We start from the raw sequence: 20184 nt of genomic DNA on the forward strand, positions 1-20184 counted from the left end.
AGAGATTCTGTAACTCAGTTGTCAAGTGGTCTTTGTCAGCCAGGCGTTTGGTTCTGGAGATGAGAGTCTTGGCTACGGAGTTTATTTGTGCAGGGTGGTGGTGTGATTGTGCATGTAAGTAGCGGTTGGTGTGTGTTTTTTTCTGGTAGATAGTGTGTCCTAGGGAGCCATCAGGTTTTTTGTAGATTAGGACGTCAAGGAAGGGAAGTTGGTTGTTGGCTTCTATTTCCATAGTGAATTGTATTTTGGGGTGTAAGTTGTTGAGATGTGTGAGGAAGCTATCCAGTTTTTCCTTCCCGTGTGGCCAAATTACAAAGGTGTCGTCAACATATCTGAGCCAAAGTTTGGGTTTGTGTTCTGACTTGTCTAAAGCATTGGTTTCAAAGTGTTCCATGTACAGGTTTGCGATGACCGGTGAGAGGGGTGATCCCATAGGTGCTCCTTCTATCTGTTTGTATCTTTGTCCATTGTGGATGAAGTACGTGTTGGTTAGGCAGTGGTTGGTCAGGTCCAAGATGTATTCGGGGGGATTGTATTTGTTTTGAATAGCTGTCAAGGCTTCATTAATGGGCACTTGTGTGAAGAGAGATACAACATCGAAGCTCACAAGTAGGTCATTAGGATGTAGGTTTTGCTTCTTTATTGTTTCTATGAACTGGAAGGAGTTTGGTACGTGTGAAGAGATGGATTCTGCATAGGGCTGAAGTTGCTTGGCGAGAAATTTAGCGAGATTTTGTAGAGGTGAGCCTATGGAGCTGACTATAGGTCTGAGTGGTGTTCCTTCTTTGTGTATCTTGGGGAGGCCGTAGAGTTTGGGGCATCTGGATGATTTTTCTCTGGGGATGATTCTTAGCTGGATTTCTTCACTGATAGGAGAGGCTTTTATTTTGGATTTGGTGGTTTTTTCCAGATAGGTGGTGGGATCTGTTTTTATAGGTTTGTAGGCAGGATCTTGGAGTAGCTTTGATAGTTTTGCTTGGTAGTCCGATGTGTTCATCACCACTGTGGCATTACCTTTGTCTGCTGGGAGAATGATTATGTTGTTGTCTTTCCTCAGGTTGGTAAAGACACAAAGACTTTAGCAACTAATCCACACCTAATGACCCACCTAAGTGGTACTCAGGATATCACTCAAGAAATCACTCAAGGTATCTCTCAAGTAATTAAGGAACAAAAGAAGAAAAGGCACACTAGCCTGGGAACTTCCTCTCTGCCCAGAACATTGGAGGCTAGACACCACACCCCCTCTACAGTATTTATAGGAACTCAAACATTGAGATCCCGCTCTGTTCCAGTAACAAGAAGCCGAAAGCACCAGCCTGAAGATGACGAGTGAGACCTCGTCGAAACGTCGCCTAGACACCCCAACTTTTACACGGGAAGACACCCGAGGACACCAAAACCTGCATTCCTGTACCCGTGAAAATCTACGAAAGCAAATATCTTACCTCTACGGGGAGGAAACCTTCCAGCTGACAAGAACCTACGAGAAACTAGAAGTCCGAAGAGCCACCATCTTATGTGATCTCTTGTTCCTACGCAACTGCCGAGACAACAAATTAATTCCCACATGCTTCCAACTTAAATTCCATTCTAAAACCCCAGCCACCGAAAGGATCCTGAAACGAACTGAACTATCCCTAATCAGAAACGAACTACACAAGAAAAGATACCTACTAGACCAAACCAACAAAGATCTACTCACTCTTCACCTCAAACTCTGTAACAAAATCCACCCTGCACTCTGGGACAAATGCAAACAACTAGCCGTCTGGAGAGCTGAAACGGAGACCTCACATAAGACAGACACACACACCAACAAACTCCACAAACTAGAGAAACGCCAGAAGCCCGGCCACCCTCCACAGCAACCCATGAAACAAACAGTACATAACATATCAGACAGGATCCTCACCACAACTGAAACCAAAGTACTCTCCAAAGGTTTCAACTTTGCAGTCGCCCCGAGACGCATCCCCACGGAAAACATCATATGCGGAGTCGAAGCTAGCCTAACCAAATTCAACCCAGATGAAGCCAATAAAATCAGACTTGAAGTCACCAACATCCTCTGCTCCAGCAAACCACCCAGAAGCAATTTACACAAAGAAGAACAGAAAGCACTCACCAACCTGAGGAAAGACAACAACATAATCATTCTCCCAGCAGACAAAGGTAATGCCACAGTGGTGATGAACACATCGGACTACCAAGCAAAACTATCAAAGCTACTCCAAGATCCTGCCTACAAACCTATAAAAACAGATCCCACCACCTATCTGGAAAAAACCACCAAATCCAAAATAAAAGCCTCTCCTATCAGTGAAGAAATCCAGCTAAGAATCATCCCCAGAGAAAAATCATCCAGATGCCCCAAACTCTACGGCCTCCCCAAGATACACAAAGAAGGAACACCACTCAGACCTATAGTCAGCTCCATAGGCTCACCTCTACAAAATCTCGCTAAATTTCTCGCCAAGCAACTTCAGCCCTATGCAGAATCCATCTCTTCACACGTACCAAACTCCTTCCAGTTCATAGAAACAATAAAGAAGCAAAACCTACATCCTAATGACCTACTTGTGAGCTTCGATGTTGTATCTCTCTTCACACAAGTGCCCATTAATGAAGCCTTGACAGCTATTCAAAACAAATACAATCCCCCCGAATACATCTTGGACCTGACCAACCACTGCCTAACCAACACGTACTTCATCCACAATGGACAAAGATACAAACAGATAGAAGGAGCACCTATGGGATCACCCCTCTCACCGGTCATCGCAAACCTGTACATGGAACACTTTGAAACCAATGCTTTAGACAAGTCAGAACACAAACCCAAACTTTGGCTCAGATATGTTGACGACACCTTTGTAATTTGGCCACACGGGAAGGAAAAACTGGATAGCTTCCTCACACATCTCAACAACTTACACCCCAAAATACAATTCACTATGGAAATAGAAGCCAACAACCAACTTCCCTTCCTTGACGTCCTAATCTACAAAAAACCTGATGGCTCCCTAGGACACACTATCTACCAGAAAAAAACACACACCAACCGCTACTTACATGCACAATCACACCACCACCCTGCACAAATAAACTCCGTAGCCAAGACTCTCATCTCCAGAACCAAACGCCTGGCTGACAAAGACCACTTGACAACTGAGTTACAGAATCTCTCAAATGTGTTAATTGCCAATGGATACCAGCAAAACAGGATTACGAAGCTAATCCAAAAGGAAACACCCCCCAAAAACCAAGACACAGAAGAAAACAATGGCATGGCCCTCCTTCCTTATATCAAGGGCACTACAGATAAAATTAGCAAAATCCTCCATAAACACAATATCAAAACAGCCTTTTGCACCAACCAAAAAATAGCCAATATCCTCAGAAACCCCAAGGATAAAATCCAGTTGGAAAACCAAGGGATCTATGAAATACCCTGCAGAGTCTGCCCAGCCACGTACATTGGACAAACAAACAGACGAATAAATGCACGTATCGCAGAACACAAGAATGCCGTCAAAAAAGAAGAAAAAACTTCCTCTCTTTTCCAACACATGAAAGAAACAGGACACGAAATTAATTTTGCAGATTCCAAATTGCTCTTTAACACGGAACATCACCACAAGAGAATAATCATGGAAGCCATCGAGATAGAGAAACACCCTCACAACATGAACAAGCGTGACGACACATCCCGCTTGCCAGACATCTGGAAATTAGCCCTCCCCACAAAAACTGACACCAGATCCAGAGGCACACAGAACGCCAACACCAATCAACCACACCAGACCCAAACCCAGACCCTCTCCACAGATGAATTACTGACACCATCCAGTAGCCAATCCATGGTGGCACCTCCGGATGCTGCACCCCCCTGCAATCCCTACACAGATCTGGCTGACACAAGCCACAAAACCACAGCTCGCCCCTATACACGAAGCCAAGCCAAAGCACAACTAAGTGCAATACAGCCATCTTCTCAGGAAAACTCTTCACAAAGTTCAAGAGGTCAAGACACAAAGACTTTAGCAACTAATCCACACCTAATGACCCACCTAAGTGGTACTCAGGATATCACTCAAGAAATCACTCAAGGTATCTCTCAAGTAATTAAGGAACAAAAGAAGAAAAGGCACACTAGCCTGGGAACTTCCTCTCTGCCCAGAACATTGGAGGCTAGACACCACACCCCCTCTACAGTATTTATAGGAACTCAAACATTGAGATCCCGCTCTGTTCCAGTAACAAGAAGCCGAAAGCACCAGCCTGAAGATGACGAGTGAGACCTCGTCGAAACGTCGCCTAGACACCCCAACTTTTACACGGGAAGACACCCGAGGACACCAAAACCTGCATATATATATATATATATATATATATATATATATATGGAATAATTCCAGATACCCAATTGCCCAGCGGACTTAAATATTTGACAGTGACGTTGAATATTTCCCCTCCAATCCCAACTGTACCCATTTTGCAGCTGAAGGAAAATGCGGAAGAGCAAAGTGTGGGTCTATGGTCACCAACAAGATTTCTCTGTATGGCCCGTAGACGCCAGTCTCCCAAACTTCCCTTATTTGTCCACTTTCTTCTTGCCAACGGTACATAGTTCCTAATGTTCCAGGGCTCTATGGGAGATTTTACCCCAGACCTGCATTCTCCATGACTACTCCATGTCTCCGGCATCCATTCTGTCCTATTTTCTTCAGCCTCTCTGCCTAGCCCTTCTCATGCTTCATGTACACAGCTCCTGCTGTCCTTATGCACTTTGAAATTTCCTCAGAGCCCCCTCTCTCATTAGCCTCCTTTCGTCTCCCATCTTCTCTCTCGGATTTCATCAAGTTCCCTTCTCCTTTTAGCCTGCTCTGCACACGTCCTTCAGCTATCTTGCTTGTATGGCTTTAAAAGAGGAGTAGTCAAATTCACAAAGGATAATAACAATGGCTGTTAGACATGATGGCTATGTATGTTCTACTTCCACTGTTGGAGGAAATTGAAATCGCTGCCCTGCAGGGGGTTAGACTAAATGACCCTCAGGATCCCTTCCAATTCTACAATTCTCTGATTCTATGATTCCAGGTCCCCTTCCTCCTTTGCTTTTTTCCGGGGCCTCCTTCCAACCTTCAACGTGCATCAGAAAGCTACTCCTGTCCCTACAGGTTGTGTGAGATGTTATTCCCAGCCAGACTGACCTTCTCTCTTAAGACTAAAATGCTAATCGATGGCACTAAACGATTTGTGAACATTTTGTGACATCACAGCAGCTCTGCCAATCAGCATTCAGTGCTTCCACATGCATGATGCTAAGACTAGACATCAATTCTCTTTGTCAAGTTGATTGCTTATAACACACACACACACACACAAAACGGTGTGACTTCATCACAGTTTCCTAGATAAGTGTGACACATCAGCATCAATGACTTTGATCAATCTTGTGTGGTTAGTTGACTCTCACGCAGTATTTGGATGCAAAAGTAATTACTCATGGCAAAGGGGGTGGGTAAAGAGTTTGAAAGTCTGAAAGTGAAGAGGAAAAGGAACTGGAGCCGTTCAATGAGGGCAGGTGGGCGGGAGGGGGGAAACTACCATTTTTTACCGTATATGAGATGCCCCCATGTATAAGATGCCCCCTACTTTTGGGGACCCCAAATTAAGAAAATGGGGGGAGATGGACCAAAGTTGTTGAACCTTTTTTCAGGAAGGATTGCCCAGATTTGTTGAGCTTTTTTGGAGGGGAATGCCCCCAAAATGGCACACACAAGTGCCACACCAACAGCCAATCCTCAGCAACCCTTGACACAGCCACCAATCAGCCACCCATTGTCGCACCAACAGCCAATCCTAAGCAGCCCTTGCAACAGCAACCAATCACTCACCCGATCACCGCTGACAAGCTCCTGCTCACAGCTGCAACAAATCGCCTGTCCCGCATTTGCACTCTCCGTGTATGAGACGCCCCCGATTTTTAACCTTATTTTAGAGTAAAAAACCCCCTCGTCTTCTACACAGAAAAGTATGGTATTTTTTTGAAGTCACTTACCAGAATGTGTCCTTAAGTGACCAGTGAGCGCATCTCTCCTTTGACAGGCATAGCTGCAAAGGTGGCATTTGAATGGCTTTTCCCCGGTGTGAAGTTTAACATGGCGGAGAAGGTTGCCCTTCTGAGTAAACGAGGCCCCGCACTGGTTACACTGGAAAGGGCGCTCACCTTAAAAACACCATGGAAGGAGGAGAAAAAATTATCACTTAAGTGCTATCATGCAGGCAGTATAGTCCCTATACTAAAAACACAAATTATACATAATTCTGCCTGAGGGCTGCCAGGAGGGCTTCAGATGCCACACCACCCAGCAGTGGCCAAAAGAGGGAACGCAAGGGCCACCCCACAGACCTAAAGTGTGTGTGTGTGTTTTTGTGTGTTGCTGGTGGTGGTAAGGTAACAGCCAAATGAGAGTGGCATTACCCTTTTTTTTGACAGCCACACCACACTCCTTCCCTGAATTAAACTTAGTGGCATTCTTCACCAGGAATAGCAAGAGTCTTGTGGCAGCTTAAAGACTAGGTGTTGCGTGCAGCGTAATTCTTGCTTGAAGCAGATCCACTGAAATTGATGGACAGGACGACCAACTCAGAGGCATTCATTTCAGTGGGACCACTCTTTTTGTAATCACAATTTTTGGTTGGAAAACCGCATTGCAAAATTCAGATAAGTGCAAATTTTGAAGGACAGCTGTGTTTTGGTTCTCATGGTTTTTTTCCAGGAAGTGGCAATGTGATAAATTTGGCTTAAAATGTGAACTGAATCAAATTTCTCCCCCCACCTCAACTCCCCACTCAACTTGACACAGGGGTGGTAAACTTAGTGGGCCCAGATCAAATGCATTTATAAAACCGGCCTTGCCTTAAAAAGGACTAAAAGTAATTACCAGTGTGGCTGCGTTTGTGAACCATCAAGACATTGAGGCTGACACAGCGCAATCCACAAATGTGGCAAATCAGCTTTCCACTAGATGGTCTGATGAGGTCGTACGGTCCGGAATGCCTCTCTAACTTGATGCTCTCATACTCTCCATACTCCTGCTGACAGTTATAAAGGCTCCCAGGCTCTCCTCGGTTTTCCATTGGTTCAGAATTCAAGATGCCATCTTCTTTTTCAGTGTATTCACCTTTGCCTTTAAGCAAGCCATCCTCTGGAGGGGTGGGTGCCGGGAAATGGAAGACAGGTCCCAAATGTGAGGAGATGGATAAAAATTGAGAATCCATAGAAAGAAGTTAGCCATTCTTTTTTCCCCCCATTACAGACAAAAATAATGCAAAATGGTTTTTTTCTTAATTTTCTTGTTTGCCTTTTCCAGATCTTAAAACTTCTTTTTTGGGGGACGGGGCAGGGGGCAGATTGAATTCAAACTATTATAGGTTATAAGCCATTTAGACCAGGGGTGGGAATTTTGTTCATCTCCAGTTCTCATCAGCCCCAGACAGCACATTCAATGGTCTGTGATGATGGGAACTGGAGTCTGATAATCTGGAAAAGCAGTTTTCCTATCCCTGATTTAGGCCAGCAAAAACCATTTTTAAATGCCCACCCTTTTTCAATTCCTCACTGCCCACCCCATTCACAACTGCTCACAGTATGAAGAAAATAGAGAAACCCGAAAAAGAGAAGGAAAAATAGGAGAGAGATAGAGATGAAGGGAGGGCAGAGAAGAGAAACTACAACATGAAGACAAGATGGATCCATTCAAGATCCAGCAACTCAAGAGATGGCTCCCAGGTAAGATCAGAGTTGTCAGGAGTATTTCATTTTTAGCATACTGTTTCCTTGATGCTTAATTCTAATCTTTCTTCCACCCATATCCCTGTCTTATAAACTGTCATTCTGGAGCCACTTCTGGGCTCACCTGAGGCCAGGAAGTGTTCTGGATTTCTGAGCAGCTGCAGGAGCAAGAAAACACTCAGCTCAATGAACTGTTTGAAACTCCAAAGGCAGCTGCTTTGGGCATTAGAGTCACCTCTGATTGATAGTCTTTAAGCAGCAACCCATTGTACAAAACCTTGCAATACCACCTGGGTCGAAGGGATGGAGGCTACTTCTGTGTGCTGGTTTTTCATCACATGGCCCTAAAAATACTGGGGGAAGGCTCCACCAAGCATTTCAGAATTAGGTCTCTTTGAGTCTTGTTTGTTTTAACTAGAGGACATCCAGAACCAAAATGATCCAGGCACCAGGAATGGAATTTGCTATTTATCACAGGGATGAGGGCCAGATTTAGGTTTGATGCTACTGAAGGTAATGGGACCCTTTATATGTCCAGCTGTCCTTTGTCAACAACAAATTGTCACTGTTTTTTGTGTTGAATATATGCTATATGGTAATTTATAGACCTAATAGGAGCCTACACAAAACAAAACACTGGTGTAGGTTTTATTTTATTTGTTTTTTTATCTTATATTTTGGAAATGTACATCCAGGTTTTTTCCTTTAATTTTTTGGGGGGAGAGTGGGGCCCTAAGATATAGCCTGTTTAGCTTATACACAAACCCGGCACTGACAGGCATGGGCCAATAGGAGTGTTGGTGGGAGTATGTGTATGGTACTTAACTCTTCCTCTGCCAGATATTGTTCCGTTCCAAAATCACCTCAAGGTGCCTGCTTCCCCTCTCAGGGCTGATGCATGTGAACCCTGAAGAAGGAAAATCAACTTGTGGGCAGGATCTGAGCCAGAATAGTCAACAGGGAAAGCCCTCTCTCCCACCTTCTCCTGAGACTGCTTGTCATTTTTTCTTTTTTTAAAGCCTCAACACTAAGACTTCATTAAACACATTTGTTTATAATGGATGAGTTGCCCGGAAACGCCTCATGCTTCATTTAAAAACAGCATCACGCTGTAGCTGTAAAGGTAATATTTCTGTAGGTAGGGGAAAGCCCATTTCTTGCACTATGGCCAGCAGAATGAATTAAGCAAAAAATTGTAAACGATGCAGAATTACACGAAATAAGTTGTGCAAATTCAATTTACATAATATATACATGAGCACAGTTCAACTTCTCTATGAAATGAAATTTAATTTGCCCCCCCCCCCCAGCGAAGAGTTACACGTAGCCCTTCCCATTGCATTCAAGTCTTTGAAAAGCTATGGGGAGTCTATGCAACTGGGACCTGAAATAAATAAATAAATAAATGCTGCAGTGTAAAGTCTGTCTGTTCAGGTTCCCAATCATTGCATTTCTTTCCCTCCCAGTTTTCCATTCCCCTCCCTCTCGTTCTGTGCCCACTGAACACGTTCGGTCCTCATTGGACTGCTTTGGATTTTTGAGAAACCTGCCTAGAACACAAATCATGGTGGAAGCTCCATAAATAGGTCATCTGGAGAAGCCCGTAGAATCTATTGGCTCATAGGATCATTTCCACATAAGGCAGGTATGGAGAAGCTGTGGACCTCTAGATGTTGCTGAACTATAGTTCCTATCAGGCCCACCAAGGCTTACCAATGGCCAGGGATGATGGGAATTGTAGTTCAGCAGCATCTGGAGGGCCAAAGGATCTGTGCTTAAGAGTTGCACGTGGCCACTACCAGAGAACTGACTACTTTGGAAGCAGCTGGGAATATGACGCAGTGCATCCATCACCACAACTGTCTTGAAACAAACATAGGAAGCAAAATCCTATGCATGTTTACTTGCTGGTAAGTTCCACTGTGTTCATTCAGTAGGGCACACTCCCATGTAAGTGGAAATAGGATCACAGTCTTAGTAACAATTGTGGAGTTTACCATTCATTGCCTTTCTGTAGCAGATGAAATTTGAGGGACTCCATAATAAATGCACATGCAGGACAGCTGGTAAGTTGAGCTTGTTGAAGAACTCTTGGGTGGCCAGGAGTGGACTTTTGCATTAATGATCATTTAATACAAAGACCCAGTCCTGGCCACCCAAGCTTTCTTCATTTCAGCAGCCCAGTTTAGATGGAAACATTTTCTTCTTCCTATCGTTGAGCAACTAGGAGTCAGAACAGGGGGCGGCAACCTAAGGCCGTTTAACCGGCCCATGGACCCCCAGCGCGGAGCAGAGCGGGGACTGCCTTCCACGATGCTGGCTGGCTTCCCATTAGCTGCAGGAAGCTCCTGCAGCCAATGGGAAGTTGTGCACGCCTCCTCCGCACCAGAAGGAGCACCAGAAATAGTGTTTGCGTGTGTGTGTGTGCGCGCGCACACCTCAGCCCACCAAGGCGTGTGCAGGACTATGAACTGGCCCAAGCCACAAAAACTTTGCCGACCCCTGAGTCAGAAAATCTTTGCCAGTGTACTGCAAACCACACAGAGATCTACCAGTAGATCCCAAACTATCTTCTGTCTGCTCCCAGCTCTATGGTTTGAGAAAAGTAGTGTGGGGAGTGAATGTATCAACTTCTGAAGATATGCTTTGATTGCAGAATATGGTTTCAGACATCCTCACTGGATATGCACAGTGACTACCTCTTGAGGTTTTTGTATGGGTAGAGTTTACTAATCGTATGTGTTTGCTTGAGGAGCATCTGCATGTGTGGGGCCAAAGGAGAAGGATCTTGGCAGTTGGACGAAACCAGTCAAGGAGAAACAAGTTTTTGCAGCTGGCTGATAAGAAGGAGCCTTGAGGGGAAAAAGGCTAAGCTGTTGGTTTTTGGAAACCATACAGACCAGCACTGGGCATCTGGGTGCTTGCCTTCCTCCCAGTTTGCACAATGCAAATAAGTAGATGTCCTAAATAAGGGTAGGGAAATCTGCCAGTTTCTGTTTCTCTGTTTCCTAGTTTCTCCAATGTTAAGTTCTTTTCTCCACATTTCCCCATCACCCCTCAGGAAAAGTCATCGGCATTTTGCTATGAATTTATCCGAGCGCGCACACATTTGTATACATATTTTTGCAAAGCAATTTCCCCTATAGTAACACATTTCTGTATATTGTTTTCACTAATATACACATTTTAATGATGTTTTATCCCCAGCATATGCATTTTTGCACACATTTCTTGGCTGATGAACTGCATATGCAAAAACATCAGAGAAGTGCAAATTTCAAAGAGTGGCTCTGTTTGGATTGTACTGTTTTGGAAATGGCAAATTAGATAGGTTTGCCTTTAAATGCGAACTGAATACCCTGGCATCCCTAGTTACAAAATCACACTACACAAGTCCATGGCACTCTCCACTCCCAAGGAAACTGACTGTGCAAAAGGCTGACCCAGGTTGGGGAAGTGGAGACATGAACAATACAACTCACCTGCTTTGGGATTCTGCCTGTGGGAACCTCTTTGCAAGATTCTTACTGAAAATTCCTCCTAAAGAAAAATACCCGCCTCTTGCTTTTCCTTCAGGCCATCTGCCTCTGCCTAGTGCATCTCTCTGCCCCTGATTCACTTTTGATAAGGAACTGAAAGGATGCACCTGAGCCCTCCTGACTGAAGCCCCAGCCATGCTCTAGTGCTCGAAGGTTCCCCTGAGCAAAAGCTTGAGCGATTTTTCAGTTTGCATGTAGGTGCTTTCTAAAAAAGCACGACGGGAAACATGCGGACCAACATGCAGAAGGTGCAGAAAGCAGAAGCTGTGAGAAAAGAGCAGTTCGGTGACAAACCCTGTCTTCACTGGCAGGAGGTAAAGGGAAGAGAGAATAGCCCAGCCTTGCTCAGTGAGGCTTATATTTGTCTTGAAAAAGCGACTCGATTTGAAAACCTTTTCACTTGCGCTTGGCTATGAGTTAAGGTAGGCATGTCCAAAGTTTGTTTTCGGGGCCTAATCTGTCAGTTGGTTTAATCTGGCTCCCAGGTTAAATCCCTGAAAAAAAGCTCAACAACTTTTGGTAAAAATCCTAAAAAAGCTCAACCACCTTCAACCCTAAAAAAAGTCAACAACTTTGGTCAGCCCTCAAGCATGTTCACTTCATCAAATCTGGCCCTCTTTGAAAAAAGTTTGGGCACCCCTGTTAAGCTCACCAGGAGAGCTCTGCCTATTGAGAATTCTGAATATCCCCTCCCCAACAGGCCAAGGAAGCTGGAGGGGACAGAAACCACGGCCTTACCTACATATTAATTTACTTGGTAAGAAGTGTCACACAATTCAACAGGATTTACTTCTGTATAGACAAAGGGACACTGGAAGCTGCTTTATTCTATGTCAAACCACTGGTCCTAGCTCAGTGTTGTCTACACCAGGGGTAACAAAGCGGTGCCCTCCAGGCGTTGCTGGACTCTGTATCCCATCATTCTCAGCAAACACAACCAGGGATGGTAGGAGTTGGAATCTAACAGCATCTGCAATGCACCATGTTAGCTACTCCAGTCTACACTGAGGATTCTCCTGACTCTACCTGCAGATGCGGGGGACTGAAGCTGGGGTATTCTGCATGCAAAGCAGATACTCTACTGCTGAGCTACAGCCCTTCCCAGTGCAGAGGATTGCATTGTGAGGCTGCAATTCTGAGCACACTTAAATGGTGGCAGTGGCGTAGCGTGGGGGGTGCAGGGGGGGCCGGCCGCACCGGGCACAACATCTGGGGGTTAGGGTTAGGGGGCGCAAATCCACGGGTTAGGGGGCGCAAATTACTTGCCTTGCCCCGGGTGCTGACAACCCACGCTACACCACTGAATGGTGGTGAGTCCTGTTGGAATCAGAGAGCCTTGCTGCCAAATAGATGTGTTTAAAATTGCACCAAAAAAGACAGAGGAACCGCTGCCTGCCTTTCTCTTTGTCTCACCATCTCTCTTCTTAATAGCTACTTGTATCTGCTCCTCACCTTTCCAACTTCCATTTTTTTAACAAAAGTCACCACGATGGTTCTGTCTCATTCCGTTTATATCTGGACAACGACATCCATCATTCCTAACCAGCATGGTCAGGGATGATGGGAGTCAGTGCCGTAGCTATGGGGGGGGGTATCCAATTTTTTGCCTCAGGTGAAACCTCCAGAGGGGCACCCTTGAGGCTCCCAGCCTGTGTACAAAAATGTGTGGGGTGGGTCTTTGACCCAGGTGAAATAAAGCCTTGTTTTGCCCCTGCTGGGAACTGGGATTCAGCAACAGCTAGGGATTTGTGGTTGGTCAAAGGCTTCGAAGGCATCACAGCATTTACACATTGAGACCACAATCTAGAGAACTGAATTTCCTCCCTCAGCCCACTCCATCCACAGGAGACAGGCTGAAAAAAAATGGAGGGGAATGTGGCACCACTGGCCACCTTTCTACAGCTGGTTAAGAATCTCTGTTTGACTCATCACTCCTTAGCATGAATCGTTCAAGTTGTTCCCACTCCCAAATCCTGGGTAAAACCAGTCACTGAAAAGGAGGGAAGATGAACAATGGAGGAAGGCCGCCAATGGTTCTGTGACCCCATCCAACCGCCCCTGCCTGCTAGTGTGTACATGTGGCTGTGGAGGGGAGGCTTAGTTAGGATTTGCAACCATCAGAGCCTTTCACACGAGGAAGGCCTTTCACACGAGGAAGAGCCTTGCCACATGCTCAGGGCTGATTCATACATTGGTAGAGCAAGGCAGAAGCCGCTTCTCCGGGGTCCCTTCCCACTCCACTCCAGGCTAATGTCAGCGTTTGAAAAACCGTGTCATTCCTTCCACCCATGGAGCTCTGACACATAACTGTTACGGGTGGAGCAGTGTAGGAAGAAAAAAACCAGAGGAAAACGTTACCTTTGCTGTTGTGACAAAAGTGTGACTCAGGCCCCCGTCTTGTTCATGCCCCCTCAAGCTTTCCCCAAGGCAAAGGGTACAAGGCAAAGGGTGGTAAATGTGTAATTCCCACTCTTCGTCCCATGAGGGGAAATTGACATGATGGAAGATGGGGCACATATTGAAGGGTGGGAAGTTATGAGGCTTACTGTGAGAGAGAACAATGAGTGGGCAGTACTAACAGTGAGTGGGCAATTGCCAATTCATTTCCGAGCACAATTCAAGGTGTTTAAAACCCTAAACAGAGTAAGACCCAAATACCTGAAAGATCGCTTCCTTCCCTATAGACTTTCTTGGGTGTTAAGATCAGCAGATTAGTCATTCTGTCACCCTCAGAAATTTAGCCAGGGTAGTCTGGGAGAGGGAGTCCTTTATGTCAGCTCCTAGGTCAGAGTTTTTCATGTTGGCGACACACTTTTTAGACATGCAACATTTCACGACACAGTAATTCAGTTTTACTAGCAGACCAGAGGTTAAATGAACCTATTTCCAGCCCCGAGAGGAGCACAACACACCCAAACACTGCAGCTGACACACTAATATGTCACAACACACAGTTTGGAAAGCTCTGTCCTAGGTTGCAGAATTCCCTCAGTTTCCATCATATGCTGAAGACAGACCTCTTTACCCTGGCTTTTGACACCTGATATATGTATTTTCAGAACTTACCCGATTCCTGTAATATAATTTGTTTTGACTGTTTTTAATTCTGATTTTTAAATTGTTGTAACCTACCCTTGGACCTCCTGGTGAACTGTGGGTGATAAATTGATTAACAACAACAACAAAAACAAAAACTGAAACATGGGTTAAGAGGGGGATGACTTTGGATCTTGTCTTGTTTTTCATTTAAATAACTAATTTCTAGGGCGATGCCTCAATGAACCCAGACAGGCGGTGAACACCTGGTGGAAATTTCACTTACTAAAAATACCAACCAAACTTTCTGAATTCCTTGGCAAGGACGAAGGCTTATTGCCAAAAAGCTGGCCTCTCTTAAAAGAAAATAAAAAGCAGGGGAGGGACAAAATAAGAAATAAGCAAACTAGCTGGGGGGGGGGGAATTAAAGAAAAGATATTCAAATATTGAGAACTTATGCTTCCATTGTGGGAGGTCTGAAGTAGGGATGGGGAAGAAACCCAGTTCAGTTCGCTCTGAAAAGGCAAATCTACCCAATTCACACTTCCTGAAGCAATACGTGAACTGAAACAAAGTCATTCTTCGAAATGGGTACTTTTACAGCGTGCACAGAATGCATATATAATATTTAAAGAATGTTAAAATTGCATTGTATTAGGCAAAGCTTCATATATCAATGTGCGTATGAGCAGAATCCCACATTAAATGCTGATAAATCTTCATGAGATTTTTTTTTAAAAAAATAAAAAATAAGAACTTGCAAATGATGGGGGAACATGGAGAACTCAGCTTAATGTTTGAAAAATGAAAAACTGAGAAGAACAGCCTAGTTTGAAGGCGCCAGAAGCGATATTGTCTCAGAAAATGCGACCTATACTTGCAATGTTAAATTCTGCACCCTCGGAGAATCCATTCCAGATGAAGTTGTCTGCTGACGAATCCTTGAACGCCGTAGAGGGTTCTGGGCCACGTTCTCAGCACAGGTGGGGTTAAGGCATCCCAGGCCGCTGGGAGTAATTGCTGCCACACAAGAACCCCAAATGTACTCCAGAATATCCCCAGACACTTTGAAATATAAATGGTGCTGGTAGTGGCAGCAGCAGCAGCTGTTAAGCTACCTTCCATAGAAATTTGTCTCCCATTACTAGATCTGTTGGTGAGGTTCTTTGATAAGCCTATGAAGAACCCTAGGAGTCTCGGAAATGTAGCTTGAAAAACACAGCACAAGCCTATTAATACCATCAGTACTTCCATCCAAAGAACCCTGGAAATTATTCTAGGTGGAGTGCATGGAGAGCGTCTGGAGCTCTGTGTCTACCTTGTTCCATCTCCAACTTCTCTTTATACAATACATTAATCCCAGGTAACAGAGCTGGGAAGGACTTCTGCATGAGACTTTGGAAAGCTGCTCCACCTCGTAATAGACAATACAGTGGTACCTTGGGTTAAGTACTTAATTCATTCCGGAGGTCCGTTCTTAACCTGAAACTGTTCTTAACCTGAAGCACCACTTTAGCTAATGGGGCCTCCTGCTGCTGCCACGCCACCGCTGCACGATTTCTGTTCTCATCCTGAAGCAAAGTTCTTAACTTGAGGTATTATTTCTGGGTTAGCGGAGTCTGTAACCTGAAGCGTCTGTAACCCAAGGTACCACTGTATGGGCTAGACTGGGCTAGCATAATGCAGCTTCCCAAATTCTGATGTCTCACCTTCTTTAAGGGCCACACTTCAGCGTTTACAAAGTAACCAAAATTGGGCAAAATTCATTAAACAAATCTCTCTCTCTCTCTCCTGCCCCAAGACCCCACTGTGAAAGGAGGGACTTTAAAGTGCTTGGAGACAGGTAGCTGCCTTTTTGGGGAGCTCATATTATTCTATAAACAGCCTATATACATGGGCAAAGAGTTAATGCGCTGCATATTTTACCCATGTCATAACAACTCCTAGGCACATTAGTTAATAAAACAAAGGAAGAAAACACAGAGAATTCACAGAGCCCTGCCTGACTTGTGAGTTTCAAATCAGAAACCACAATCAAAGGAAGACGGTGCCAATACAGTAAGTTTCAAGTTCCACAGCCGTGTGTGTTTTTGAAATCCTTTATGAAATCCCCTGTTAAATGAGCCTCTGCAGAAAAGGACTTGCTGAAGTTGCTAGATACGCCTCTCCCCCTCCCAATTTTGTCCCACTAGCAGGACGAGGCAAGAGATGCGATATTCTGATAATAAAAAACACAGCACTTCCTTTTCTAGCACAGCCACACGTCTAAGGCGACGGCAGCTGGAACCTCAACCAAGAGAACTTTGGGCAGATGCTCCCATTTTGCTCCTGACTTTTCTCTTGCTCTTTTCACAGACACCCATAAAACAAAACCGCAGCACACCCACCGGCTTAAGGTCCAAGGTATCTTGCCCACACATCTTTCCCTATTTTGCACAAACACAAACAAACAAACTTACAGCGCTGACAAACCTCTAATGCAGGAGTTCATAACTTCACTAGCTGGGAATCCAGATTTGAAAATGGGACATACCTATACCTGCAAATATATATAGGAGGTAAGAAGTTCCTGAACCCTGTGGCTTAAAAGCTCTCAGAGAGTAAAATTTCCAGTGGCAGCTGTGATGGAAAAGAGGACAAGGACTCCTGTACCTTTAATAGTTGTGCAGAAGAGTGAATTTTAGCTGGTATAAATAAACTTGTCCTTGCTGGCACAAGGAAAGCACAAGACCAGTAACAATGCTGTGATAAAAGTTCAGAAGTGCCAGAAGATCAGGGGTCACCCCATGACAGAGTTCAGAAGTGGCAGTTCTTTTTCAGAGAAGGACCATTTGGGCCCTTGTGAAAGTACCCACCTAATGTTTGCACTGCTCCTGTGAGCAGGCCGTGGATGCAGCAGTTGATTATAGACTCTGTGCTGCTCCTGCGGCACCCACACAACATTGCCCTTGTCAAAATGCCTTCACGTATTTCCCTCCCCCCATTTAATCCAGAATCGCTGTTCCTGCATGTGTGAACATCACTGGGCACGGTTAACTGTCATGGGAATGCACTCCCAAGTCTGTGCACTGCTAAATGCCCAAGAGCACATTTATATAAAATTTGGGTTGGCCTTTTTTCTGATAGTATATTCTATGAAACAAAACAGAACTTTTATTCCCTTTTTAGCTCAAACCCTATTTCTGGTAAGGCAGGTGATGTCACTCAGAGCCACTGCCATGGGAGGACTTAAAGGGGAAGTTCACGATCTTCCTGATTATCTCCTTAGCCGCTTATCTCTGCACTTGGTGCAGACAGTTGCAGTCCTGCTAACTCCACAGATACAGCAGAGATAAAGGCAACATTTCCGGACTAACTTCTGTTAGTGCAAAAGAAAGAAAAAGAAAAAGAAAGGTTTGTCTGGTATTAGAGATTGCTAATAGGCTGAACTGAGAAGGTGGGGGACAATGGCAGGTCATATATGTCCCCCCCCTGTCAACTTAAGGTAAAGGTAAAGGACCCCTGGACAGTTAAGTCCAGTCAAAGGCAACTATAGGGTTGCGGCGCTCATCTCGCTTTCAGGTCAAGGGAGCCGGCATTTGTCCATAGACAGCTTTCTGAGTCATGTGGCCAGCATGACTAAACTGCTTCTGGCGCAATGGAACACCGTGATGGAAACTGGAGCGCATGGAAATGCCATTTATCTTCCCGCCATAGCGATACCTATTTATCTACTTGCGCTGGTGTGCTTTCAAACTGCTAGGTTTGCTGTCAAGACAGAAAGAAGGACAGACCTCCTGCACTCCATGTGGCTGTAAGAGTCATGCAGAAGCAGGATTTCAGCAGCTACAGCTTATCATGTGCAATGGCGAGAAAAGCAACATTTGTTGAACTCCTTTTTTATATAGCTACAGAAACCCTGGGCTAGTTCTCACTCAACTGGTGCCTAGGCTGTACCACTTCCACGGGAAAAAGGCTAGGCTAGAATTCTGCTCCTCAAAGGGCAACTTTTCTGTCGTGTTAGCTCTCTGCCACCACTCATAGCCAAAAGTGGTACAGTCCAGGCAGACAGAATTAGGCTTATGTCTCAGAGGTGGCCCAGTACATTTTGGTGCACCCCCTCCCACTTGGTTAGTAGCTCAATGGCAGAGAGCATGCAGAAGGTCCCAATCCTCAGCATCTCTGGTCAGGATGGGAAATGTTCCTGTCTGAAAGACTGAGAGCCACTGCCAGTCAGACGATACCAAGTAGACAATATCAAGCGAGATGAACCAACGGTCCGACTTAGTACATAGCCACTTCCTGTGATGTTTTCTTCCTCTGAAGCCATACTGAAGTTAATGGGAACTCTGCAAGGACACACTGGATTGTCCTCCATGAATCTGAATTCTGTCTCATTTTGCCACCCCGTTTCTTCATCTTAAAGCTAAAGGTAAAGGGACCCCTGACCATTAGGTCCAGTCGTGGCCGACTCTGGGGTTGCGGCGCTCATCTCACTTTATTGGCCGAGGGAGCCGGCGTACAGCTTCCGGGTCATGTGGCCAGCATGCCTAAGCCGCTTCTGGCGAACCAGAGCAGCGCACAGAAACGCCATTTACCTTCTGGCCGGAGGGAAGCACTTGACGTGCTTTCGAACAGCTAGGTTCGCAGGAGCTGGGACCGAACAATGGGAGCTCACCCTGTCGCAGGAATTCGAACCGCCGACCTTCTGATCGGCAAGTCCTAGGCTCTTACGTGATGACAAAGCTTTCTCTACCTTGTTTTCCTGTCTCTATGTTGTTGTACCCATAATGCCTTCTTGATTCTGCCGTCTTGCTCCTTCCCCCTTGCTGTGGGGGAAAAATCTGATTAGGAACTTAACCCACCCTCCCAATCCCTAGAATGAAACTTTTTCTGGAATGCCTTTTTCCGTTGAAGACTTGGCAATACATATCCCATAAACTTCAGCACCAGGGTGGGGCTCTTGGTTTTGAAGTCTGATCTAGAGGTGAGAGAACTCTGAGCCTGTGCCTGTGCCCACCTCCTTCTCTCCCCAACCCCCAAACCATCACCCAAGTGGCGGAGAGTAGAGAGACAGCAGATCCCAGCAGATACAGAAGGGAAAGAGAGAAAGGAGCTGCCATTTCAAAATGGTTCCCAATTATGTCAGGGAATTTTGAAGGTTAGTTGGTTCCATTTTTTTAGTTGGCTCAATAAACTCAGGGATGGATGTTCAGCTACCGTTCCCATCATCTGTGAACCAATGGCCATGCATGACAGGGCTGGTGGGAGTCTAAGAAAACATCTGCTTCTTTCTGAATTACCTATATTAATTTAGACAGCAATTCTAGGTGGCATATGTTGTTTTATTTTATTAGCTTTAATTCCAGTTACCACTTTACCTTCTCTCCCTTCTCCATTAATCAACTGATATTCCTTTGAGTCTTCACTGTTGTCCATGTTTTCAATTTCATGGGATGTGTTAGAATTGCCATCAGTCAAAACATCTGGAACATCTAGAAGGAGTTTTTAAAATATATTTTTATATATGTGACTGAATTATAACAACGGTGAATCATTTAGACAGCAATTCAAATGTGCTTTAATACATTTTAGCTCACTGCGTAACAATGAAAGATGCTCTCAATGCTTGCATTTTACAGATTAGGGAAACTGAGACTGAGCAAGAAGAAGGCCACCTTAACAAGACTCTGTAAAAGATGAGCTGAAATCTGAACTCTGGTTATGAACCCAACATGCAAGCGTTAGTAATATAGTTCAAATGCACTAGCATCAAATCATTAAAAACCTTCAAATTTTCAGGCATCAGTCTTGTGGGCTAAGGC

At 44.9% G+C, this 20184-nt stretch overlaps 1 protein-coding gene across 3 annotated transcripts in view; it reads right to left on the reverse strand.

Annotated features, from left to right (window-relative positions):
• The window catches only part of IKZF3 (IKAROS family zinc finger 3), a 69584-nt gene that overhangs the window by 31287 nt on the left and 18113 nt on the right, over positions 1-20184 (reverse strand). For all 3 annotated transcript variants that reach the window (XM_083708776.1, XM_083708778.1, XM_083708777.1), the window contains exons 3-5: positions 19741-19854; positions 6954-7217; positions 6068-6235 (exon numbers count right to left, since the gene is read on the reverse strand). In XM_083708776.1, the coding sequence (XP_083564902.1) occupies positions 6068-6235; positions 6954-7217; positions 19741-19854 (546 nt within the window). The remainder of the gene's footprint in view (positions 1-6067; positions 6236-6953; positions 7218-19740; positions 19855-20184) is intronic.

The sequence above is a fragment of the Podarcis gaigeae genome (genome assembly GCF_964106915.1).
Source record: "Podarcis gaigeae genome assembly, chromosome: 13".
Classification (NCBI taxonomy): domain Eukaryota; kingdom Metazoa; phylum Chordata; class Lepidosauria; order Squamata; family Lacertidae; genus Podarcis; species Podarcis gaigeae.